The 19592-nt window shown below is 39.9% G+C and overlaps 1 protein-coding gene across 1 annotated transcript; it reads left to right on the forward strand.

Annotated features, from left to right (window-relative positions):
- The first annotated feature begins 448 nt into the window (after positions 1–448).
- Positions 449–19301, forward strand: LOC124798660 (60S ribosomal protein L32). Its single transcript, XM_047262163.1, has 4 exons — positions 449–607; positions 911–1006; positions 16556–16708; positions 19099–19301. Exons 2-4 carry the CDS (start codon positions 914–916, stop codon positions 19255–19257), a joined length of 405 nt encoding a protein of 134 aa, XP_047118119.1. The 5' UTR covers positions 449–607; positions 911–913; the 3' UTR covers positions 19258–19301.
- The last annotated feature ends 291 nt before the right edge of the window (positions 19302–19592 follow it).

Here is a 19592-nt window from a genome sequence, read left to right on the forward strand (position 1 = left end):
AGATTTCCAAGCAGCCAGCATTGCTATAAGAGAGTTTTGGAAAAAGGCCATTAGGTTAACACTGTTATATTCTAGCAGAACTTACAGAGAGCAATTATGTTACAGAACTATCTTACCTTTAGAACGCAGAATTCCGATCTTTAACATTTCTTGTGATATATTATAACACAATCATAAGAACAACGAAAACATTCGATGTTCTTTTATTCTTTGATTCTGTTTTGTGCATTCATAGGAACTTTCGTGCAGCATCATTTATCGGAGCATCAGAGGGCTATTTACAGTATTTAGAATTAGTGGAATGGCATCGGTTTTCTTTCCATAACGAGAAGAATGTTTCAGTACTATAAGAACTGAAAGTTGTTATTTTTGTGTTAAAACGAATGCAATAGAGACCTGTATCTTCGATCTACACAAAATGTTCTGCATTTACTATTTAGGACAGACAGATTTTGTTTCCACAGATGTGTTAAACGATCTATGAGCGTGGCTCAAAGATACTACTTGTTCGGTTCACCCATTTCCGTTTACGCCGCATGGGTAGTGTGTGTGGCGGATGAGAGGTTGGAGAGAAAAATAAGTGTACTTGGTGACAATAATTATATAGGTAAGATTTGTGTGGAAATTTATATTATTACGATGTGTAGTGTATTTGGATGTATTAACTATTGTGCTTCATTGTGAGCGGATTATTGTTCACGTGGTTTCTTCATAACATACTGCGTGCGTTCCAGAATCGTCAATTAAGCTCATGTTGAATATGTTGTGTGTTGCAGTATTGTATAGTAGTGAAACTCTTTAAAGTGCTGTGGAAACGTTGGAGACAAAGTGCTGCTTTAGTCGCACTGGATGTACAGTTTTGAGGCCTTGCGCGTTAAGATCATTTGTAAATTCAGTAATTTATTTGCAGATAATGGCGATTCGACCAGTGTATAGACCAACTATTGTCAAGAAGAGGACGAAACACTTCATTCGTCATCAGAGCGATCGCTACAAGAAGCTTAAGGTAAAGTGGTGTGTGTGTGTGTGTGTGTGTGTGTGTGTGTGTGTGCCTTTTATTGTCGTTCTGAATTACAACTTATACGTTCTTTTGAAATTGTTTGTCGAGCAAGAAGTTCAGGTAACTTTTCCTTCAGTGTTTGTCTTATTATTAACGTAATGTAATTAGAAATTTTCGTTTTACATGGATTTTTAAAATGCTTTCTAACGATGTAGCATATTCTTACACCATAAAAAGATACGCACACCTTAGGGTTACATGTTCCTAATTGTCAACAAAGCTAGAGTGCATGGTAATGCAATAAGCTAAGCAAATAACACGTTCGGTCAGTGCAAACTCGCTGTTGGTAATTAATCTCCATACACTTCTGAGAGGGTGAACCTGCATTGTGGTCCGTTTAGTAGTCATTGATCAATTTCTTGTTTGCAAGGGTTGGCTTACCCAGATGCATTAGTATCATAGTCCATCACCATTAAGGTTTAGTTATTGAATAATGAAATAGCTTCCAGAGCTTTAAAATAGAACTAGATTGTTTGTAACACTCTGATTAAGGTGTGTGTGTGTGTGTGTGTGTGTGTGTGTGTGTGTGTGTGTGTGTGTGTGTGTGTGTTTGTTTGTGTGTGTGTATTTCTTGGTGTAGTGGCGTTCATAATGCTGTTGTGGCTTTGGTCAATGTTATCTTTTTTTTTTAAAATGAGGAATTTTTGCCAGCTTTATCTGTATTATATTTAGAGGTCTAGGTGAGGTAGCTTAAGAGCTGATGAACACGACATAATAATGACTTCTTTTGTGGAAAATAGGGGCAGAAATCCATTCCAGTACGATTATGCCATAGGTGGTAAATCATTGGAAGCGGTAACGACCGTAAAATACTTAGGAGTTACTATCCGGAGCGATCTGAAGTGGAATGATCACATAAAACAAATAGTGGGAAAAGCAGGCGCCAGGTTGAGATTCATAGGAAGAATTCTAAGAAAATGTGACTCATCGACGAAAGAAGTAGCTTACAAAACGCTTGTTCGTCCGATTCTTGAGTATTGCTCATCAGTATGGGACCCTTACCAGGTTGGATTAATAGAAGAGATAGACATGATCCAGCGAAAAGCAGCGCGATTCGTCATGGGGACATTTAGTCAGCGCGAGAGCGTTACGGAGATGCTGAACAAGCTCCAGTGGCGGACACTTCAAGAAAGGCGCTACGCAATACGGAGAGGTTTATTATCGAAATTACGAGAGAGCACATTCCGGGAAGAGATGGGCAACATATTACTACCGCCCACAATATCTCGCGTAATGATCACAACGAAAAGATCCGAGAAATTAGAGCAAATACGGAGACTTACAAGCAGTCGTTCTTCCCACGCACAATTCGTGAATGGAACAGGGAAGGGGGGATCAGATAGTGGTACAATAAGTACCCTCCGCCACACACCGTAAGGTGGCTCGCGGAGTATAGATGTAGATGTAGAAATATGTTGTTTGTTATATAGCTCTGGTGCTAGAAAGTTTTCAGTGGAATATAAAAGATCATGTTATAGATAACTTGCTTCGTAGTTGAACTGAGTGATCAGTAGGTCTATAATTAGGGTCAATTCCAGTATGTTGTTTCCAATTATCAACTTCGATCCATGATGTTGTGAGTTTATGATGGGAAGGATGTAAGCAGCCTGTTATTGATTATTGCCTCTGTTTGTCTTAGTTACTCCACTGTTTATTATGCATATTGTGTTTTCCAGGTGTTCGGTTAAGCAGGAACCTAAGAGCACAGCTGAAATTGCTTGAAATGACATAGGCAGCAGTCATCTTAATGATCTCGGTTCTTGCAAATATTTTTCAGTTTTCCTCTCTGAATTTCTTTTCACGATTTATTGTTTTGGTATCACACTGTCTACTTTAACTTTGTAGCTCAATTCAAGCTGTCAGTTCATTATTTCAGGTGATTTTTCCATGAGGTGTGTAATGTGATCTGTTTTAGGATTTTTTATTGCTCTGTGTAATTGAAGTATGTAGCTCATATCCAGTGATTGACTCCATGTTTTGTGATTTTTGGCTGTAGCTTGTTTCTTATATATTCCTATTGGGCCTACTGTGATTCTGAGGTTCTTACAGCGTGTTAGTTTCTCCCTGACTGGAACTCCATTTTCCCACAGTATTTCTGCTGATTTATACTGTTATTGTTAAGAATTTTGTGATCACATTTCAATCACCATGGACATGTTTATAATTATTGGTCACTATTTTGATGTCTTATGTATTACGCCTTTGGGTCCGGTATGACATCATTGGTCAAACCTGACGGATGGAATTGAATGCTAGAATTTATCCTAAAAACAGCCGTCAACATTGCACAAGCTTTGTCTGTATTCTGGAGTTACCTCTGTCCACATAGTTACTAATGTTTACAGTCTTCTCTACGTGCCCTTCAACCACTCATTGTTTTCCAGTTATAACCCCCTCTGTAAAATTCTGTCCCTGCTGTATGCACTCCGAAAATGGCTAATACCCCCTTATAATGGTGATGGTGTAGATACTTTGACATTCCAGATGTGCATAATTGTATAACATAGTGCCCGAGTGGTTGCATATTGCTGATAGATTGGTGATTTGTTGATAATTTTACTAGTCAGAGCTGTCAGGTTAAATCATATTCTTCACTAACATTGCAGTCTACGGTGACTTCAGTTGAAAGTGATTTGTTGTATCGTTCACTGTACAATTATTTTTGTTAGTAGCTAGTTTTGTAATGGAAAAAAAGGTATTCATATGATGTAGGCTGTAAATTGAAAGTAATAGTATATACAGAATAATATGGAAACAGCAGCTGAGTGGCATTATGGCTGTCCACCAACAGAAAGAAACATTTACATTTGGTTGATTAGCAAAGAACAGAAAATAGGAAGACTAAATGTGCAAATGGATGATTGAATGCAAAATGACCCTAACCAGGTGATGACATACTGAACTGGATTAAGGGACATTGTCAAAACGGCAGTGGAATTAATACAAAAATTATTAGAATAGGTGCTTGTAAGCATGTGCTACAGTGGCGACTTTTAAAGGTGGAGTTGGTTGGCGCTACAAGTTTATGAAGTGTCATGGACTTTGCATTTGAACCAAAACCAAAATATCTCAGAAAATGCCACAGTGGTATGAAGAGAAAAATACTATCTTTCCATCACTTTCATTATTCAACATTGAAAGAAAACCAGTCTGTAACTAAGGCAAATAGCAAATACGGACAAAACATCTCTGGCGTTTGTTGTCGAGTAACAGAACTGTAGCTATGAAAGGTGCTAAAACTGTAACTATAAAAACAAGTGCACATGAAAGAATGCACGATACTGGTGTCCTTTCGTGTTGTGCTGACGTTACTTAACTTAGTCTAGTGATAATTTTGAAATGCAAAACAATGCCGAAACCTTCTGGCATACTGCCAGGTGTTGTTCACATACATGAAAAGGGTTGGATGGATGAGACTGGTATGAAATTATGGATTAACCGAAGGAAAGGTGCTTTATTGAAGAAGAATTCCCTTGTGCCAGATTAGTTTAGTAGTTATTTGAAAAACTTTATGAAAGAGAAATTGTATTGCGGGTTATTCTTGTAGTACTTAATTCACAATTGCAACATATAAACTGTATATGAGATAAGAATGCAACAAATGGATGATGGGTGGAACGCAACATGAGTTCACGCTGAAGGGAACTCTAAACCAACCAACAAACAAATGTCAGTAGATAAAACAGTTAGTCTAGAGTGAGAGAAAACATTGTTAGATCTTTCAAAAATGTGGCGTAAGTAATGCTCTCGGTGACACTCAAGACACTCATTCTTGTGTGTGAAGTGGAAGAAGAAGAAGAAAGTTCAGATGACGATTTTCAGGGGTTTTGAAGGTCAGTTTAGTTTTATAAATTCACATTTTTTTAGTATGTCTTTGCAAGCTAATAACAAAAATGGTAAAAATCTAGTTTGTAAGTAAATTGCTTAAAAATTAATTTGCATCTTACAGACTATAAAATACAGTAATTGGGATATTTTGGCAAGCAGGGATTGTGTGTGTAAGCCTCTTAACAGTTTTCTAGATTTGTTTACTGATTTCCTGATGACAGGTGTGCCATAGACCAACTTACAAATTATTATGCTATGTATTGCAATGGAATGTGGCTAACAAACAGTACGGACAAGAAACTGGAACCTTTTGAAATATTTTTAGAATTCTGAAAATTGGATGAATAGGTAGATCAAACAGCTGAGGATGACATCTAGTGCCTTGTCTTGCAACTGGACTATAAGAAGACATAGGATAAGACCCATCTTGCAGCAATGGGCCAAAGTTATGTATTGAACCCCCCCCCCCCCCCAAAAAAAAAAAAAAAAAAAATTCTTTGTTGTAACACTGATACGTAGTGCAGCCATAGGTCTACCTTAGGTTGGGAGGTAAGAATTTGATTGTGAAGCCAACACATGTGAATGTAGAAGTACTGGTTCTGGCCAAGAGTGCCTATACCTGGGCGCAAGGAGGGAACTGAATGCCCCCCCCCCCCCCACCCGCCATTCTGTCAGAGGAAGGAAAAATTAGTGATCATTTTTTTTTTCCCAAAAAAAATACAGTGAAACCCCTTTTTACAAATTTCCGGGGACCCTTATATTTTTTTCGTAAATGAGGGGTTTGCCTGAGTACATGGAAAGAGTTGCAGAAAATCATGATTTGAGCATATTATTTAATTACAAAATTACCACTGTCCTGAGCCATGAAACCATGTGCAGCAGTATACAAGTACCATACTGTTCACAGAACATATCCTTTGATAGGGCTCAGAAAATCGTCTTGTTGTCCTTCCAGCACATTGCTGTTAAAGAAGTTGTTGCTCGTTAATAAAAATGAGAAATGATTCATCTACATTAAAAGAGGAAAAAAATTCCTAAGACACTCCTCACACGTTGGCAGCAAAACTTGATGCAGTGACGTCCTTTCTTGTTTCACTGTCTTCCTAATTGTCACTGTCAGCTCCTACCTATGTTCCTTCAAAAGCATTTCCCTTGAATCAGTCTCTAGTATGGGAGTCAGGGCATCATCACCAAAACTCGGTCCTTGAATGTTAAATTTTCAGAAACATTAGTTTCGCTGCTCCATTCTTCTACTGGAATGTCTTCAGCAGCAAGTGATATACTGCAGCCACTCTTTGGAAACAAGTTAATATTGTTGTGTTACAGAACTACAGGCAGCAACAAACACATTGAATGTATGCATACAGTTGTTCTTCCTCTTTGGATACATAGGAATCACTAGCTCCATCATGTAAGAACTCTTCTTTAGTTTTGATTATGCCACACCTGTAGACAGTTCGAAATCATATTTCTTCACCATGTCGGAAGTATTTGTGTTAAGATTGTCATAGAGATGATGGGTGATAATTATCTTTCAATGTCTACAGGCCATAACTTCGTAAAAAGTAAAGTTGGTAACTTTGACACTTCAGTAAACAAGCACTTTGTAGTTCATACACTCTGTGATTGCAATGTCAAATCACCTGAACGAAGGCGCATGGAATCTCATTTCCGATTCTTTTGATGCACATGCAAGTACCGCTACAACAGAAGTAGAGTTATTGACTACAATCTGTGTGTCAGCCACTTGAATAGATTACCATTTACTGATTCACAAGACAAAAAATTATAGCCTGTGTGAATTAAAAAGTAAAGACATCAGAAACCCACTCGAACATGTTAGGAATTACATGAAAACTGGATTTCAGTGTGAAATATGTTTAATGTTCATTCTTTAAAAGTGGGCTTTCGTAAAGCAAGGTTTGTTAAAACCAGGGGAAAACCTAGTTCTTATGGGAGTTTCATGGGACAGTCAGAAATATTCATTACAAGCAAGATTTCTTTGTAAGTGGGTTCATTAATGTGGGGTTTTACGGTATTTAAATTTCAGCATTATGCAGGTTTTTTTCAGTGTCAGAATTGTAACTTTTTATGCTACTTACAAGTCGCGATTGGTCTTCCGCAATATCAAAAATACTTAATAACCCCCGTTACAAAATGTCGTAGGGCACCCTTTGCCCGACCTGTCGGCATTGGTCGTGTGTGGTGAGGTGTGCTCGCTTGTATGAATGAGTGAATGAATGGTGTGTGTTTCTGTAAGTTATGGATACAGCTACAAAGATAAACACATGCAGTATTCTGCAGTGGGCTATAATATGATGACAGGTATTAAATTTTTAGAGGTGTATGAGTTGATTTGCTGCAGAATAAGTGAAGTGCCACATTTGTGGTGAAGGTATGAAGTTAACCAAAGTTGCAGCATCTCAGGCCACAAATGAATGTGTGTGACATTGTCGCCATGAAACTTTTTACCATTTATTTGGAGTTTTTTTTCTTTGTTATTGTAAGCAATATAGTATGCGTGTTTAATTTCTGTACAATTTTTTTCAGATTCATTTGTGCATTTGTATTGTTGTGTCCTTCTGCCCCCAGTGTTGGGGCCTAGAATAGATCCACGACCTTTCCTTGCCAGTCATTAAGAGGTGACTTAATAGGAGTCTTTTTATTGGGTAAAGTTTTTTACTGTGGTCTTATGACTGTTCTTTGGATCTTACCACTTTCGTGATGCCTTTCCCCTCACATTTTTTGGCGTTTTAAAGTCTGGTTCCCTTTTAACCAAAATGTAGGCTGTTTGGGGAAGGGTGCCTTACTGTGGTGCATTGCCTCTCCATTGTCCTCTGTTATCTTTGGAACCTACTAATCAAGTGGAGCTACCTTTGGTAGCCAGTCTGTAGGGGGGGGGGGGGGGTAGTGTGTCATGTACCCTCAGTGTAGTAGCCCTCTGGCAATGCAGGGATTGCACTGCCAATGTCTGAGCTGTGATCTCCCTGTGTAAGCTAAGGATTAGGTGCGTGTCCACTTTGGGGTACCAGGACTCTGGGCAATGGCTACTGTGCCTTGGCAGGCTGGAGCCCATGGGGAGAGTGTCCAATCGGAATGAGTAGCATGAGGCAGATGATATGCAATGAAGCAGTTCAAACGTAGTATTGGCCATGCCAACACGAATGTCAGGAACAGAGATTTTATTGCAGAAGTTTACAGTCCTATGGCATTTCAGTCATTGACCATGCCTCACAGAGGAATGGACAGCCATGCAAGTTGAGATAGTGATACATGAACTAACGTGACGTGACAGTACCATGACAGCAAGTGTGTGTTGGACTGATGGTGGCTCTTTTGCTTCACCAAAGCCATTGTTTTTTGTTGGGAATGTCGATCGGTTTGGGGAAGTTGCAGCAATAGAGATGATGAGGAATGGATCTTCACTGATAAGCCATCACACGCCACTGAATCACAGGCATATCAGGCCTGCGTCAAGTTACCAGTCATCATTTCTCCTCATAACAAGCTCAGTAGAATTCAAAGTGTTATCTTCCATTGGGACCTAACGCTACAAACTGCCGAAGAGCTGTGTACAAATGTGGTGTGGCGTGGAGTCCATTTTGTTCGCCACATCCAGAAGGGACCCAAGGATAATAGTGGACACTGGAGCTTTTATCATAGCCTCTGACGGCAACATTGTCTGAGAAGGTTAAGGTCATGGTTTACATGTGTGATGACAGGCCTTACTTTTCCTCCTCCAATGAGATGCTTTAGGTGCCAAAGATTCGGGCATGTCCTCTTGCTGTTCTGATGAGGTTATATGTAGGGCATGTGGACAGATGTCCCATGGGGACAGCCCTTATGACCAACACCATCAGTGTCAACTGTCCGAAACCGCACTCTCCTCATTTACCGCTATGCTCAGTGCTCAAGAGGGAGAAGAAAATTCAAGACTATAAAATGCTTAAATGCTTGTCTTACGAAGATGTGAGGGAAAAGATTGAATGACTTCATCCAACTAATACTGCCTCCAATTTTGCAACTGTCTTGTCACAGTCCACATGTTGCATGATACGGTCTCACACTACACCTGCTGGCCCTGGTCGTATTCCAGGGCCTGCCCCACAGTTGGGGAAGGGAACATCAGCTACCTCATCCCTACACCGATGGCACCCATGGTTCACACACCATCGGTGTGGCCAGAGATGCCTAGTCCTCTTCTGCCCTCGGGGATGAGGACACCTGTCGAGGTGGCCCCTTCTCAAAGCAAAGACCAGCAGCCACAGGCTGTGGGCCAAAGAAGGGTATGGTCCTCTTGTCTCCCGGAAGGTAAAATGGGGAAATCTTCACAGATATGGAAGTCTTATATGGATAAGCTAATTACTGAGGCTTCAGATGTCCCACTGCCCAGCCCTGCAGCAGTCAAGCCTATGCATGTGGACAGTGGATCACACAATCTGGTAGGGAAGTAATCACACCCAACTTTTCTGTTTGCCACTTTATCAGACCAGACGCCGATGCTCCTTCAATGGAGCTGTAATAGCTGCTATCGCCATTCGACCGAACTCAGCCATTTAATGGCTACTTATTGATAATTGGCATAGCGCTTCAGGAAACATGTTTTACAGCAACACACCTCCCTGCTGTGAAAAACTTCCAACCCTACTCTACCAATCATGTTAATGTTGAATGTCTGGTACACCATACGCTCTGATATTTTCATTGAGCAGGTGCACTACACTTGAGGCTGTGGCTGTTAGTGTTTACCTGTCAATTTGAATGTCAATATGTAATGTTTATCCACCCCTAGATGGACCTTCCCATTATCATGAGCTTATTAAGTGGCACAGCTCCCTGCGCCATTCCTCTTATTGGGGGACTTACATGCCCATAACCCTCTTTGGGGTGGTGACACTATATCTCACAGAGGCAGAGTACTAGATCACCTCCTGTCAGAATTGGACGTCTTGTCTACTTAACACTGGAGCTGCAACCCATTTCAGTGTGGTTCACATAACGTTTTCAGCTGTTGATCTCGCTGTTTGCAGTCCAAGTATCTTACCGCTGATTCAGTGACGCGTCCATGTCTATCTTTGTGACAGCGATCATTTTTCCTGTAATTCTCTCCCTCTTCACTCGCAGACATCTAGAACATGCTCCATATTGGTCTCTTTTGGAATCTGATAGGCAGGCTCTCTCCTCTGCAGCCATGTTTGCAGGCAGTTGTGTGGAAAATAGACAAATTGGTACAGGACACTGATGATTCTATTACTCATACTGCAGCAGCAGCAATACCCTACTCTTCCAGCTCATACCGACAACTGCTGGTGCCAGGGTGGTCTGAAGATACAGCCATAGCTATCAGCGAATGCCACACGGCACTTAGGCAATGCCACACCCAACCGTCCCAAGTATGGACTAAACTCCGCTGCATTTACAGCCATCCACGGCAGCTCCAGGCATCCTTGTCAATGGTAACATCTGCACTGATCGCATGGTACTTGCCGAATGTTTTGTGGCACACTTCACTGAAGTGTCTATTTGCAGTAATTAACATTCTCATTTCCTGACCTGGAAACACCTTGAGTGCCACACGCTATCTTTCCACGCACACAGCTCTCTATAATATAATTCCCATTTAGTGAATGGGAGATTCGCAGCTTTCGCAGTGTCGCGATACAGCTCCTGGAGCCAACAAAATCCACAAGCAAATGCTCAAACATCTTCGTGCTGACAGCAAGAAACATATCTTCGGGTTTTTTAATTGCATTTGGCTGGAACTAGTATATCCATCTCCTTTTAACTAATTACTGGTCAATCCAATCTCTCTAACAAATGGTCTGTGTAAGCTATTTGAAAGAGTGGTCAACTGCCGTCTTTGTTTGTGCTTTGAAGCTCATGGTTGCCACAAGTTCTGGATATCAGGGAATTTCAAGCGTGTCAGGGAAATGTCGAGAAAATTTGAAAAAATAGTGCAATCTTGTCTTTGTCTCAGTAGATTTGTTTGTTTATGAAGTCATGCATTGTCGCTAGCTGGGTGCAGCTTCCCTACTTCCTCATTCTTACTGCCTCTCCTTCCTACCGTCAGCTTGCAGTCAGTGCAGCCACTACTTCTTGCCGCTAGCCTAACAGCTGCTGATGAGAGGAAGAGGGGCATGAGGAGTGGTTTGTTTGGCTTTGGTTCTGAGAGACTGTTGATGCTGCGGCCGGAGATAGTGTGCATGAGTTGTCTGAGAGATTGTGTGATTGAGTATGTGCTCTCATTTTCTGACAAAGGCTATCGCTGAAAATTTAGTTGTGAGTGTGGGTGTCCTTTCTAAATGCCTGTCTGCTGCTCAGCAATACTCTTTATACTGAGTTGCTACCTCTGCTCATTAGTACTGATTCTCGGGCTATTTGGGCAAGTTATCTGTGGCATGAATTAATCACTGTGGTCTCATTTCATCAACATGTCGTCTGTAACACGTGTATAGCTGGCCACACAAGTGGACTCCCGTAAGGGGCCAATACTGCAGGCCATTTCTGCCTATCTGAAGCCCGTTGTTTCCCTGTAATGTGCAAGCCCTGCCTGTTGGACCTAGTCTCACTGATCTACCTGCAGGCCAGATGTGTTTGCATGGACATTTTATTTATTCTAGTACATTTTGGCTCCTCGAAAGTGGTTTATATGTTAGAAAGTATGACAGATAAGGAGAAGAAAATTGTGGCAATCACTGCTTTATTGTATGCTATGTATTCATATATTTCTTCAAAGAAAAATTACACAATACCTGTAAAATAATGGACATAACAAAACGGCTAACAACTGACAATAATCAATACAGCAGAACCAGCATTTTATTGGGGGTCACCCATATTGTTGGTTTATAAAACTCTTCCCCTGCCTTATATAGTTCTTTCAAGACACCTACATTTTTCTGGGGCTATTTCTGAAATCAGTGAAGGTATTTAAAATCTGTCTTGCGACTCCAACAAAATGTGTATTTTTGTCACAAAGTGTTTGTCATTTTATTACAATAAAATAAGTGATCTTAATGAGACACATGTACCAAATGGCTTCCTTTCTCCATCTAAAGCAGTTCATGACAAAAGATGTTATTAGTACTTAAGATTTTTGCTCACACAGGGGAGAAATAAAAAGGCCTTACCTTTTTTTGTCAACTAATCTCTTTACTTTACCTTGAGATCTCAAAATTGATGAGGGAAAAATGCTAAAACTTGTTTGGAAATAAGGGAAATATCAGGGGATTTCATTTGGGGAAACGTGTGGAAACCCTGAAGCCAGATGGCATATATCACAATTTCAAAACAGCTTTCAGGCTTTCTGATCCACCTCAAATCACCTGGTTTGTTCGCAACCCACAGTGCGCAATGCATTTGGCATCTCCAACATCTGCTTTCCATCCTGTCTACATTGCGTGAGACATCTCTCTAGGGCAGTTTACCCAGTTTTATCCAGAAATTTCTCTCTCCAATTTTTTTCAGGTCCAGATAGTTTCGATTCTCAGCAACCACTATGTACAGGAAACTGGAGTACCTCGGGGGTCGGTTGTGAGCGTAATGCTTTTTATCGCCGTCAGTGGTACCATAAATGCTGTGGGCCCCACAATCTATCCATCACTGTATGTGAATAATCTTTGCCTGTACAATGCCCCTGCATCACTGTGCATTGTTAAGTGCCAACTTCAGGGGGCTGTCAGGAGAGTCAGTGATTGGGCCCTGAGCCATGGCTATCAATTTTCTTCTATAAAATGATGAGTTACGCATTTTTGTCAACTATGGACTGTGCACCCACACGCAGAAATTTATCTTGGTGACAAGTTACATGAAGTTGTTGAAAGTGTCCAATTCTTAAGTATTTTATTTGACTTCAAGCTAACTTGGCTGCTGCACATCTGCCAGCTTAAGGCAACTTGCCTGAAGAAACTGAAATCTTAGTCACTTCTCATGGGGCACAGACCACACAGTTCTTCTCAGATTTTACAAAGCACTGATTTTATCCCACTTGGACTATGGATGTGTTGCCTCTGTGTCGGCAGCACCATCTGTATTGAGCCTGCAGGGCCCTGTTCACCATACTGCCATGCGGTTTGCAGTGGGGTCCTTATGTACAAACCCTGTTGACAGCCTTCTGGTGGAAGCCGGTGTCCCACTGCTGCAGGTTAGACAGCAGCAGCTTCCAGCAATTAATGCAGACACCATCTGTCAGATGCCTACCCACCCAACTCTGTTCCACAACCAGCAGTTCACACTGTTTGTGCATTGACCAAAACTGGCAAGATTACCAGGGATCCTACTCAATATTCTACTGAAGGACCACCAACACCCTGCATTGGGCTGTGTTCCTAGAGCTCCCTCTTGACCCCTCCCTCCCCGGTGGGCTGTATCCTGTCCTGTGATACAGTTGGACCTCTATTGTAGCCCCAAGGAGGATGCCGATCCTACCCTTCTCCGATACCTTTACCTTTGAATCCTCCACGATTATTCTAATTCAGTATCCATCTACACAGATTGAAAATAAACCGCAGGGTCAGTTACAGTTTTGCACATGCAACGGGACACGAGAAGCACTCTCTGCTGAGTACCTACAGTGTATACACTAAAGAGTTGGTTGCCATCTCTCAGGCTTTTTGGTTCGTCAAATCCCAGGTCATGGCAGAACCTTCTGATATGTAGCGATTCGGTGAGTTGCTTAAAATGTGTAACCCTGTGCTGTCCCAAAAATCTTGTGGTTACCAACATCCAGGACCTACTGACTGACCTCTGGACAGACAATGACCACCTCCTGGATACCAAGCCACATTAGCACTCAAGGAAATGAATTCGGTGACTGTTTAGCTAAAGATACAACTACAGGAGATAAAATCGACGTTGGTATACCGGCATGTACTTAAGATTACATTGCATGCAATATTTTGAGATGTGGGAATTGGAGTGGCAGGCTACCACGACCTAAAACAAGTCCAGAGCGATTAAAGGGTCCACTAAGGTGTGGCATACGTCTACCCAGGCCTCTCAGAAAGATGCCATCGATTGTTGTGACTAGACATTGACCACATGACTCACCCATGAATTCCTTCTGCATCAGGAGGATCCTCATTGCAGCTGCAGTGTCTACTGATGATAGCTCATTTTCTTGTTGACTGGCCGATCTGCAGCACAGTCTCAACTTGCCTACCTCACCGAGCAAGGTGGCGCAGTGGTTAGAACACTGGACTCGCATTTGTGAGGACAACTGTTCAAACCCACATCTGGCCATCCTGATTTAGGTTTTCTGTGATTGCCCTAAATCGCTTCAGGCAAATGCTGGAATGGTTCCTTTGAAAGGGTACGGTTGACTTCTTTGCCCATCCTTTCCTAATTCCATGAGACCGATGACCTCATTGTTTGGTCCCCTCCCCTAAATTGACCAACCAAACCTGCCTTAGTACGTCAGATGCTTGTGGATGACGTGACAGCCACTATCAGAGTGTTACATTTCCTGAGGGAGAGCAGATTTTACTTTAACGTATAATACTCTTCCACTTCAGTGTTAGCGATGGGGGCGAGGGCCTCCCTCTGTGGCAGGTACTCACCAAGGGACTGCAGGTTACTTTCGTCCCCTTTCACCTTGCTGTGCCTTTAGACTCTCTTGTGCAATATGCTGTCTGGGTGGGTTACCTCTATTTGCTTTTACCTATCATGTTACAATTACCATCAAACCCTTTTAAACTCTTTGACCTGATTATACAGTTTGAGCAGTGAAGTCGTCGCCCCCCCCCCCCCCTTTTTCCCATCTCATGATAAGCAGGGACTCATGGAATAGTTTAATCCCTTAAACACATAATCTTGTAGTATCCTTTTTTGTATTCATATGTGCTATGGATTGAAGATTTCTCTTGCTAAATTTTTGCATTAAGTGTTTGTTTTGATGTGTCTTTAATATAAGAAATGTCATATTTTGTGTATCTCTGCCCAAAGCCACCTAAATCCCATTGTTCCATTAGTTTCAGGTTCTTTTACAATTAAATATATATTGTATTATTTGTCAGTTTAATGTGGATAACATGGTCGCCAGATTGTATAAGGATGTAATGGCAGTGTCCACCATCTTGATGATGTCATGGGTCAAAGCTGAGGGGTGTATTGGTAGTTAAAACTTATATGTGGAAAGTTTTTATGTTGTTGGCTGGTGGATGGGGCTAAATGTAAAAAAGAAAGAAATATGAAACATACCACTGTGAAAACATCGGTGTACTGTTTCTCTCTCAAAAGTTTGGAATTCAATCTGCTAAGGTGATTGTGGCTGGCTCCCCTCTTCCCCTGAAATCTTAGTTGTGATAACTATCTGATCTGTAGCATAGTCCAAGGTCTGGTCTAGTCTAGGTCTAAGCCTGATAATTTGGTTAATGGTTGGTTGGGCCTACAAGTGTGTGAAATAAAAGTTGTTGTAACAGCTTGAGTTGTAGCCTGCCTAATTTTTACATTTGTGTCATAAATACAATTTGCCACTTTTAACACACTTCATCGTAAAACCTAAAACTGCAAGGTAAATTCAGGAAATGTGTAATAGGTGGTCCCAAGTCTCCAGAGAGTATTTTGATGCATATTATATACAGGCATCAAAAATAAACTTCGAATATTTCAAAAGGGTCTGCTACATAACTTTTACCTGGTAAGTCTAGAATAGGGCCAGAGGCATAATTTCCTGTTTCATGGAAGAATATTGTCAGGGCATGCCGTGAGGTATGTTGGGAATAAAAGGTGTGTCAGCTGTTTGTGTTATCCAGCCAATGAGAGAGTAGCTGGCAGATGACATGTTTTGAAGTAATACATTTGGAACAAAGCGTGAAACATTGTTGTAAACTAGGATTATAAATTTAATTGGTCTTTGAGTCACAGCTGTTTAAACTGTGGTAGCGTTGCAAACCAACTGCCCGTGATACATTTTAAAAAAAGCAGTGAAATATTTCTCTATTTGTTGCTATGCAATCAATCTGTGCAGCACACTGAGCAAGCGGTTCAATGTCTTTTAATTAAATCGTGGGAGAAGGTAGGTGGATTAGTGTTACTGAACCTGTCTCTCATATTATTAATAAATATTGATCTACCTATCTTCTCTCATGATTTAATTAAAAAACATTGATCCAATTACTGTGCTTGCGCATATCGATTGCATAGTCACTTCATCATTTGATACATTTTTGTTGGTCTGCAATGAAACCATGAGGCATGCTCTGATATGTGAGGTTGGTGCACAGAAAAGCAGCAAATAAGACAGTGGTTTCAAAATTCTGCATTAGAAATACATTGCCTCTCATTTTGTCTGATTGGTCGTGTAAAGGAATCACCCCATTGCCTGCACGAACTGACGTGTTGCCAACCTATGTGCATCAGGTAAGCATTGCTGCTGGCCCTGATCTAAACTTTTAGCCGTTTTACCCAGTCCACTTTCCCTTTGCTACTTATTGGGTTGAAAATTCACACAGTAAGTGCATAGATATAGGAAAGTGATCTGTTGTACATTCTCGTCACTGAAAGTTGTGAAACGTAGCACATTCATTTTTTTTTCTCATGAAGTTTCAGAAACATGAGCTTTTTTATCTATGAAATTGATTGTGTACAATTAGTTCAAAGCATCCCCTACTTTTACATGGTGTTGATTGCAAGGGCATGTGTTCAGTGTACTCTTCATACTTCTTTCAGAGATCATGGCGTAAACCAAAGGGAATTGACAACAGAGTGCGCCGTAGGTTTAAGGGCCAATACCTTATGCCATCCATTGGTTATGGTAGCAGTCGTAAGACAAAGCATATGCTACCAACAGGCTTCCGCAAGGTTTTGGTACATAATGTCAGGGTGAGTTATAAACAGCATATTCATTCATAATTTTTAAGTGGAAACTTTTTATGTAATGGAAGTTCTGATTGCTTTCACTTTGTTTTTGAAACATGTCAACTACTGGTAGCTTTGTTTTGGCTGTTCCATGTGTGTAATTCGGCATGCAAAATGTTAAACATCCATTTATATGAAAGTGGAGTTTGTTAGAAGTAAGCTGAATATTTTTGTAGGTATTTGATATGTAAAAACTTTTTATGTAGCTGAATTTGTATTGAAATGCCAGTATAAACTCAATCATGTTATCGTGGAGATTGAAAACCAGAAAAAGACAGTGTTTACTAAACACCAGTGAAGTTTGAAGTAGTAAAAACTGGGGCTATATTGAGTGCTGATCGTTTATGACTGACAAAAATGGTGGCAACCATAAATACATAAAATAATTGAGCCAGTAGAACAATGACAATGAACTACAAATTTTCATTTTCTTTTGAGTTGTCAGTATGCTTGTAGGTGAGGGGTGTGTTACTGAATGCCTGTAGTTTTGTGGTTGATGCTACAAATTTTCATTCTCAATGAACGTAAAACAAGCAAGTGTGCAAAAGCGTATTGTAACCAGCATTTTGTAAAAATGATTTGCAAGGGGAAATCTAGAGGAAGTCTGGATGGAAACAGTAATTAAGACACTTCCCCTAAAGAGAAATAAGGTTAAATAATGGTTGTACCTTGAGTAGCAGTACTTGGGGAATGGACAAGAATGGATGGAAGTATATGAAAGCTTGAAAGGAACAGTGTGAAAGAATGTAAGATTTGTGAAAGCTGTAAAGTTTTCAGGATGGAAGCGGACTTAAATATTGCAGAAAAAGGAAGAAAACTAATTGGGTTAACTTGTATAGTTCAAATTTAGCTGTCTCAAGAGTCATGGATTGACACTACTGTGTAATAAAAACATGCAGTTCTGAGAGTTGCTCACAAACCTAGTTAGGGAGAGTGCCCATCTGTGACTATTGTGGGACTGGGAGAGACAAATTTTGAACTAATTTCTGTCTGCAGACAGAACCTTTTGTGACAGGAAGCCTCTGAAATGCTAGTAATATCTATAACAGTCAAGTTGGTATAAATGTACCAAGAGTTTTGTTGTTAAGAGTGTTACATTTGTAATCTGGCTGAAATGGATTTGAAATAAAACCACTATGAAGAACCAGTTGTACAGAAATGTATTCTTTTTCACCTACCCTAAAAAATGAAAACTAAGATGGTAGTTTCAACTCCATAATATAGGTAAAGCTATTTTGTTGCATAGAAAAGTTGTACAATGAGCATAAGGGTGTATTTGTGATTTTAAGGTTTTGCTTATTGTGTGACTGTTCTTGTGTGAAAATCTTAAGTTTTTCACTACTGCATTGATTGCTGTATTTTATGCTATTTTGTAACTACACTGTTTTGTCAGTAGTTTTGTCCAAATTGACAGACTTTGGAAGCTTCTTGCCTATATATTATAACCTAGGTTAACTTCGGAAAAAATGGTGTACACCATTATTTGGTCTACATGTAGAAATGACATTTCAAGTGTCAATGAGTACCTGCTTGACATATTTTTGTACAAATTTGAATAAAATTCGATGGCCATTATTGAAAGTGAGACACTATCAGTTTGAGTTTTATCTTGAGAGCTCTGATGTTACTTTGACTTATCAGACTAACAGATTATAAGTTCAAACAGTTCATGTTTAAAAAAAAATTCTTTTTCTAGAAAAAAGCTGCAGGAAGATATTGTGATTCAGGCAAAGGGTGCTCCAATAATTTTGACCATAAAGCCTTTGGTTTTCTTGCCATAAGTGATTGATGCTCCACTCATTTGGAACTTCGTACTGATAACTAGGAATACATTCTGCTCAAGCCAAGCAAAGAATTAGATTAATCCTGTCCTTTGTTGTGTTTTGTTCTGAACGTACAGTATGAAATGTGACACAATAAGGTGTGACATACTCAAACTTGATGGAAATGTGTCTCTGAGAAGCTTGACATAAATGTTTACCATGACACTAGCCAAATAAAAATATATATGGAGAGGACATGTAGGTGTCAGTTTAACATCAGCTTCACCACACAGCTACACTCTGAAATTTGACAATCCATGGAGGTTAGGGCAAATAATGCCATTCACAGTAACTGAGAAAAAAATTATAGATATTATCCTCAAATGAGTTTTGTACTTTACTACTTTGAATGAAAAATAAAAGTATAAAACAATTTGGTAACATCAGAAGAAAAATGTTTTACAAATATTATTCAGTCATATTAATTTTCCTTGTCATTTTCTATATCTTTTAAGAAATTTTATTGCTGGTAAGACTTTGTTGAACTGTATTATTTTGGTGTAATAGATATATACTTTTTTCTCTTAATAGGAACTGGAAGTCTTGATGATGCAGAACCGCAAATTTTGTGCTGAAATTGCACATGCGGTTTCTTCAAAGAAACGTAAAGCTATTGTGGAGCGGGCACAGCAGCTATCCATCAGAGTGACCAACGCTAATGCCCGCTTACGTAGTGAAGAAAATGAATAATGTGACTTATCATTGTAATAAAAATAAAATTCTCAAATATTTTATAACTTGTTCAGATACATTGTCTTGAATGTTACCTCCCACTCACCTTTAGTTTTGTTTACAGTATTGAATAACTACTATGTCTTTTCATATCAGTAATCTGTTAAGAAAAGTGTCTAAACTTCACCAGATTTCTTCCACCAGATTACTTGTAAAGAGGATCGCTTAACTTCTTTGCTGGTATTAGAGAGCACACAGAGGCACAAGAATTGCATTTTACTTTATAATTGCAAATGGTACACCTGCAAATTTCTTAGAGGGATCATACTTTTGAAAAGATCGCTTTGTTACAA

Source organism: Schistocerca piceifrons, chromosome 1 (genome assembly GCF_021461385.2).
Source record: "Schistocerca piceifrons isolate TAMUIC-IGC-003096 chromosome 1, iqSchPice1.1, whole genome shotgun sequence".
Taxonomy (NCBI): Eukaryota; Metazoa; Arthropoda; class Insecta; order Orthoptera; family Acrididae; genus Schistocerca; species Schistocerca piceifrons.

Bases quoted from the DNA above. Each gene is read 5' to 3' on its own strand.
- LOC124798660 (XM_047262163.1), top strand. From the start codon at position 914: ATGGCGATTCGACCAGTGTATAGACCAACTATTGTCAAGAAGAGGACG. The intron at 1,007-16,555 runs GTAAAGTGGTGT...TACTTCTTTCAG, and splicing joins ATCGCTACAAGAAGCTTAAG to AGATCATGGCGTAAACCAAA. The intron at 16,709-19,098 runs GTGAGTTATAAA...TTCTCTTAATAG, and splicing joins TTTTGGTACATAATGTCAGG to GAACTGGAAGTCTTGATGAT.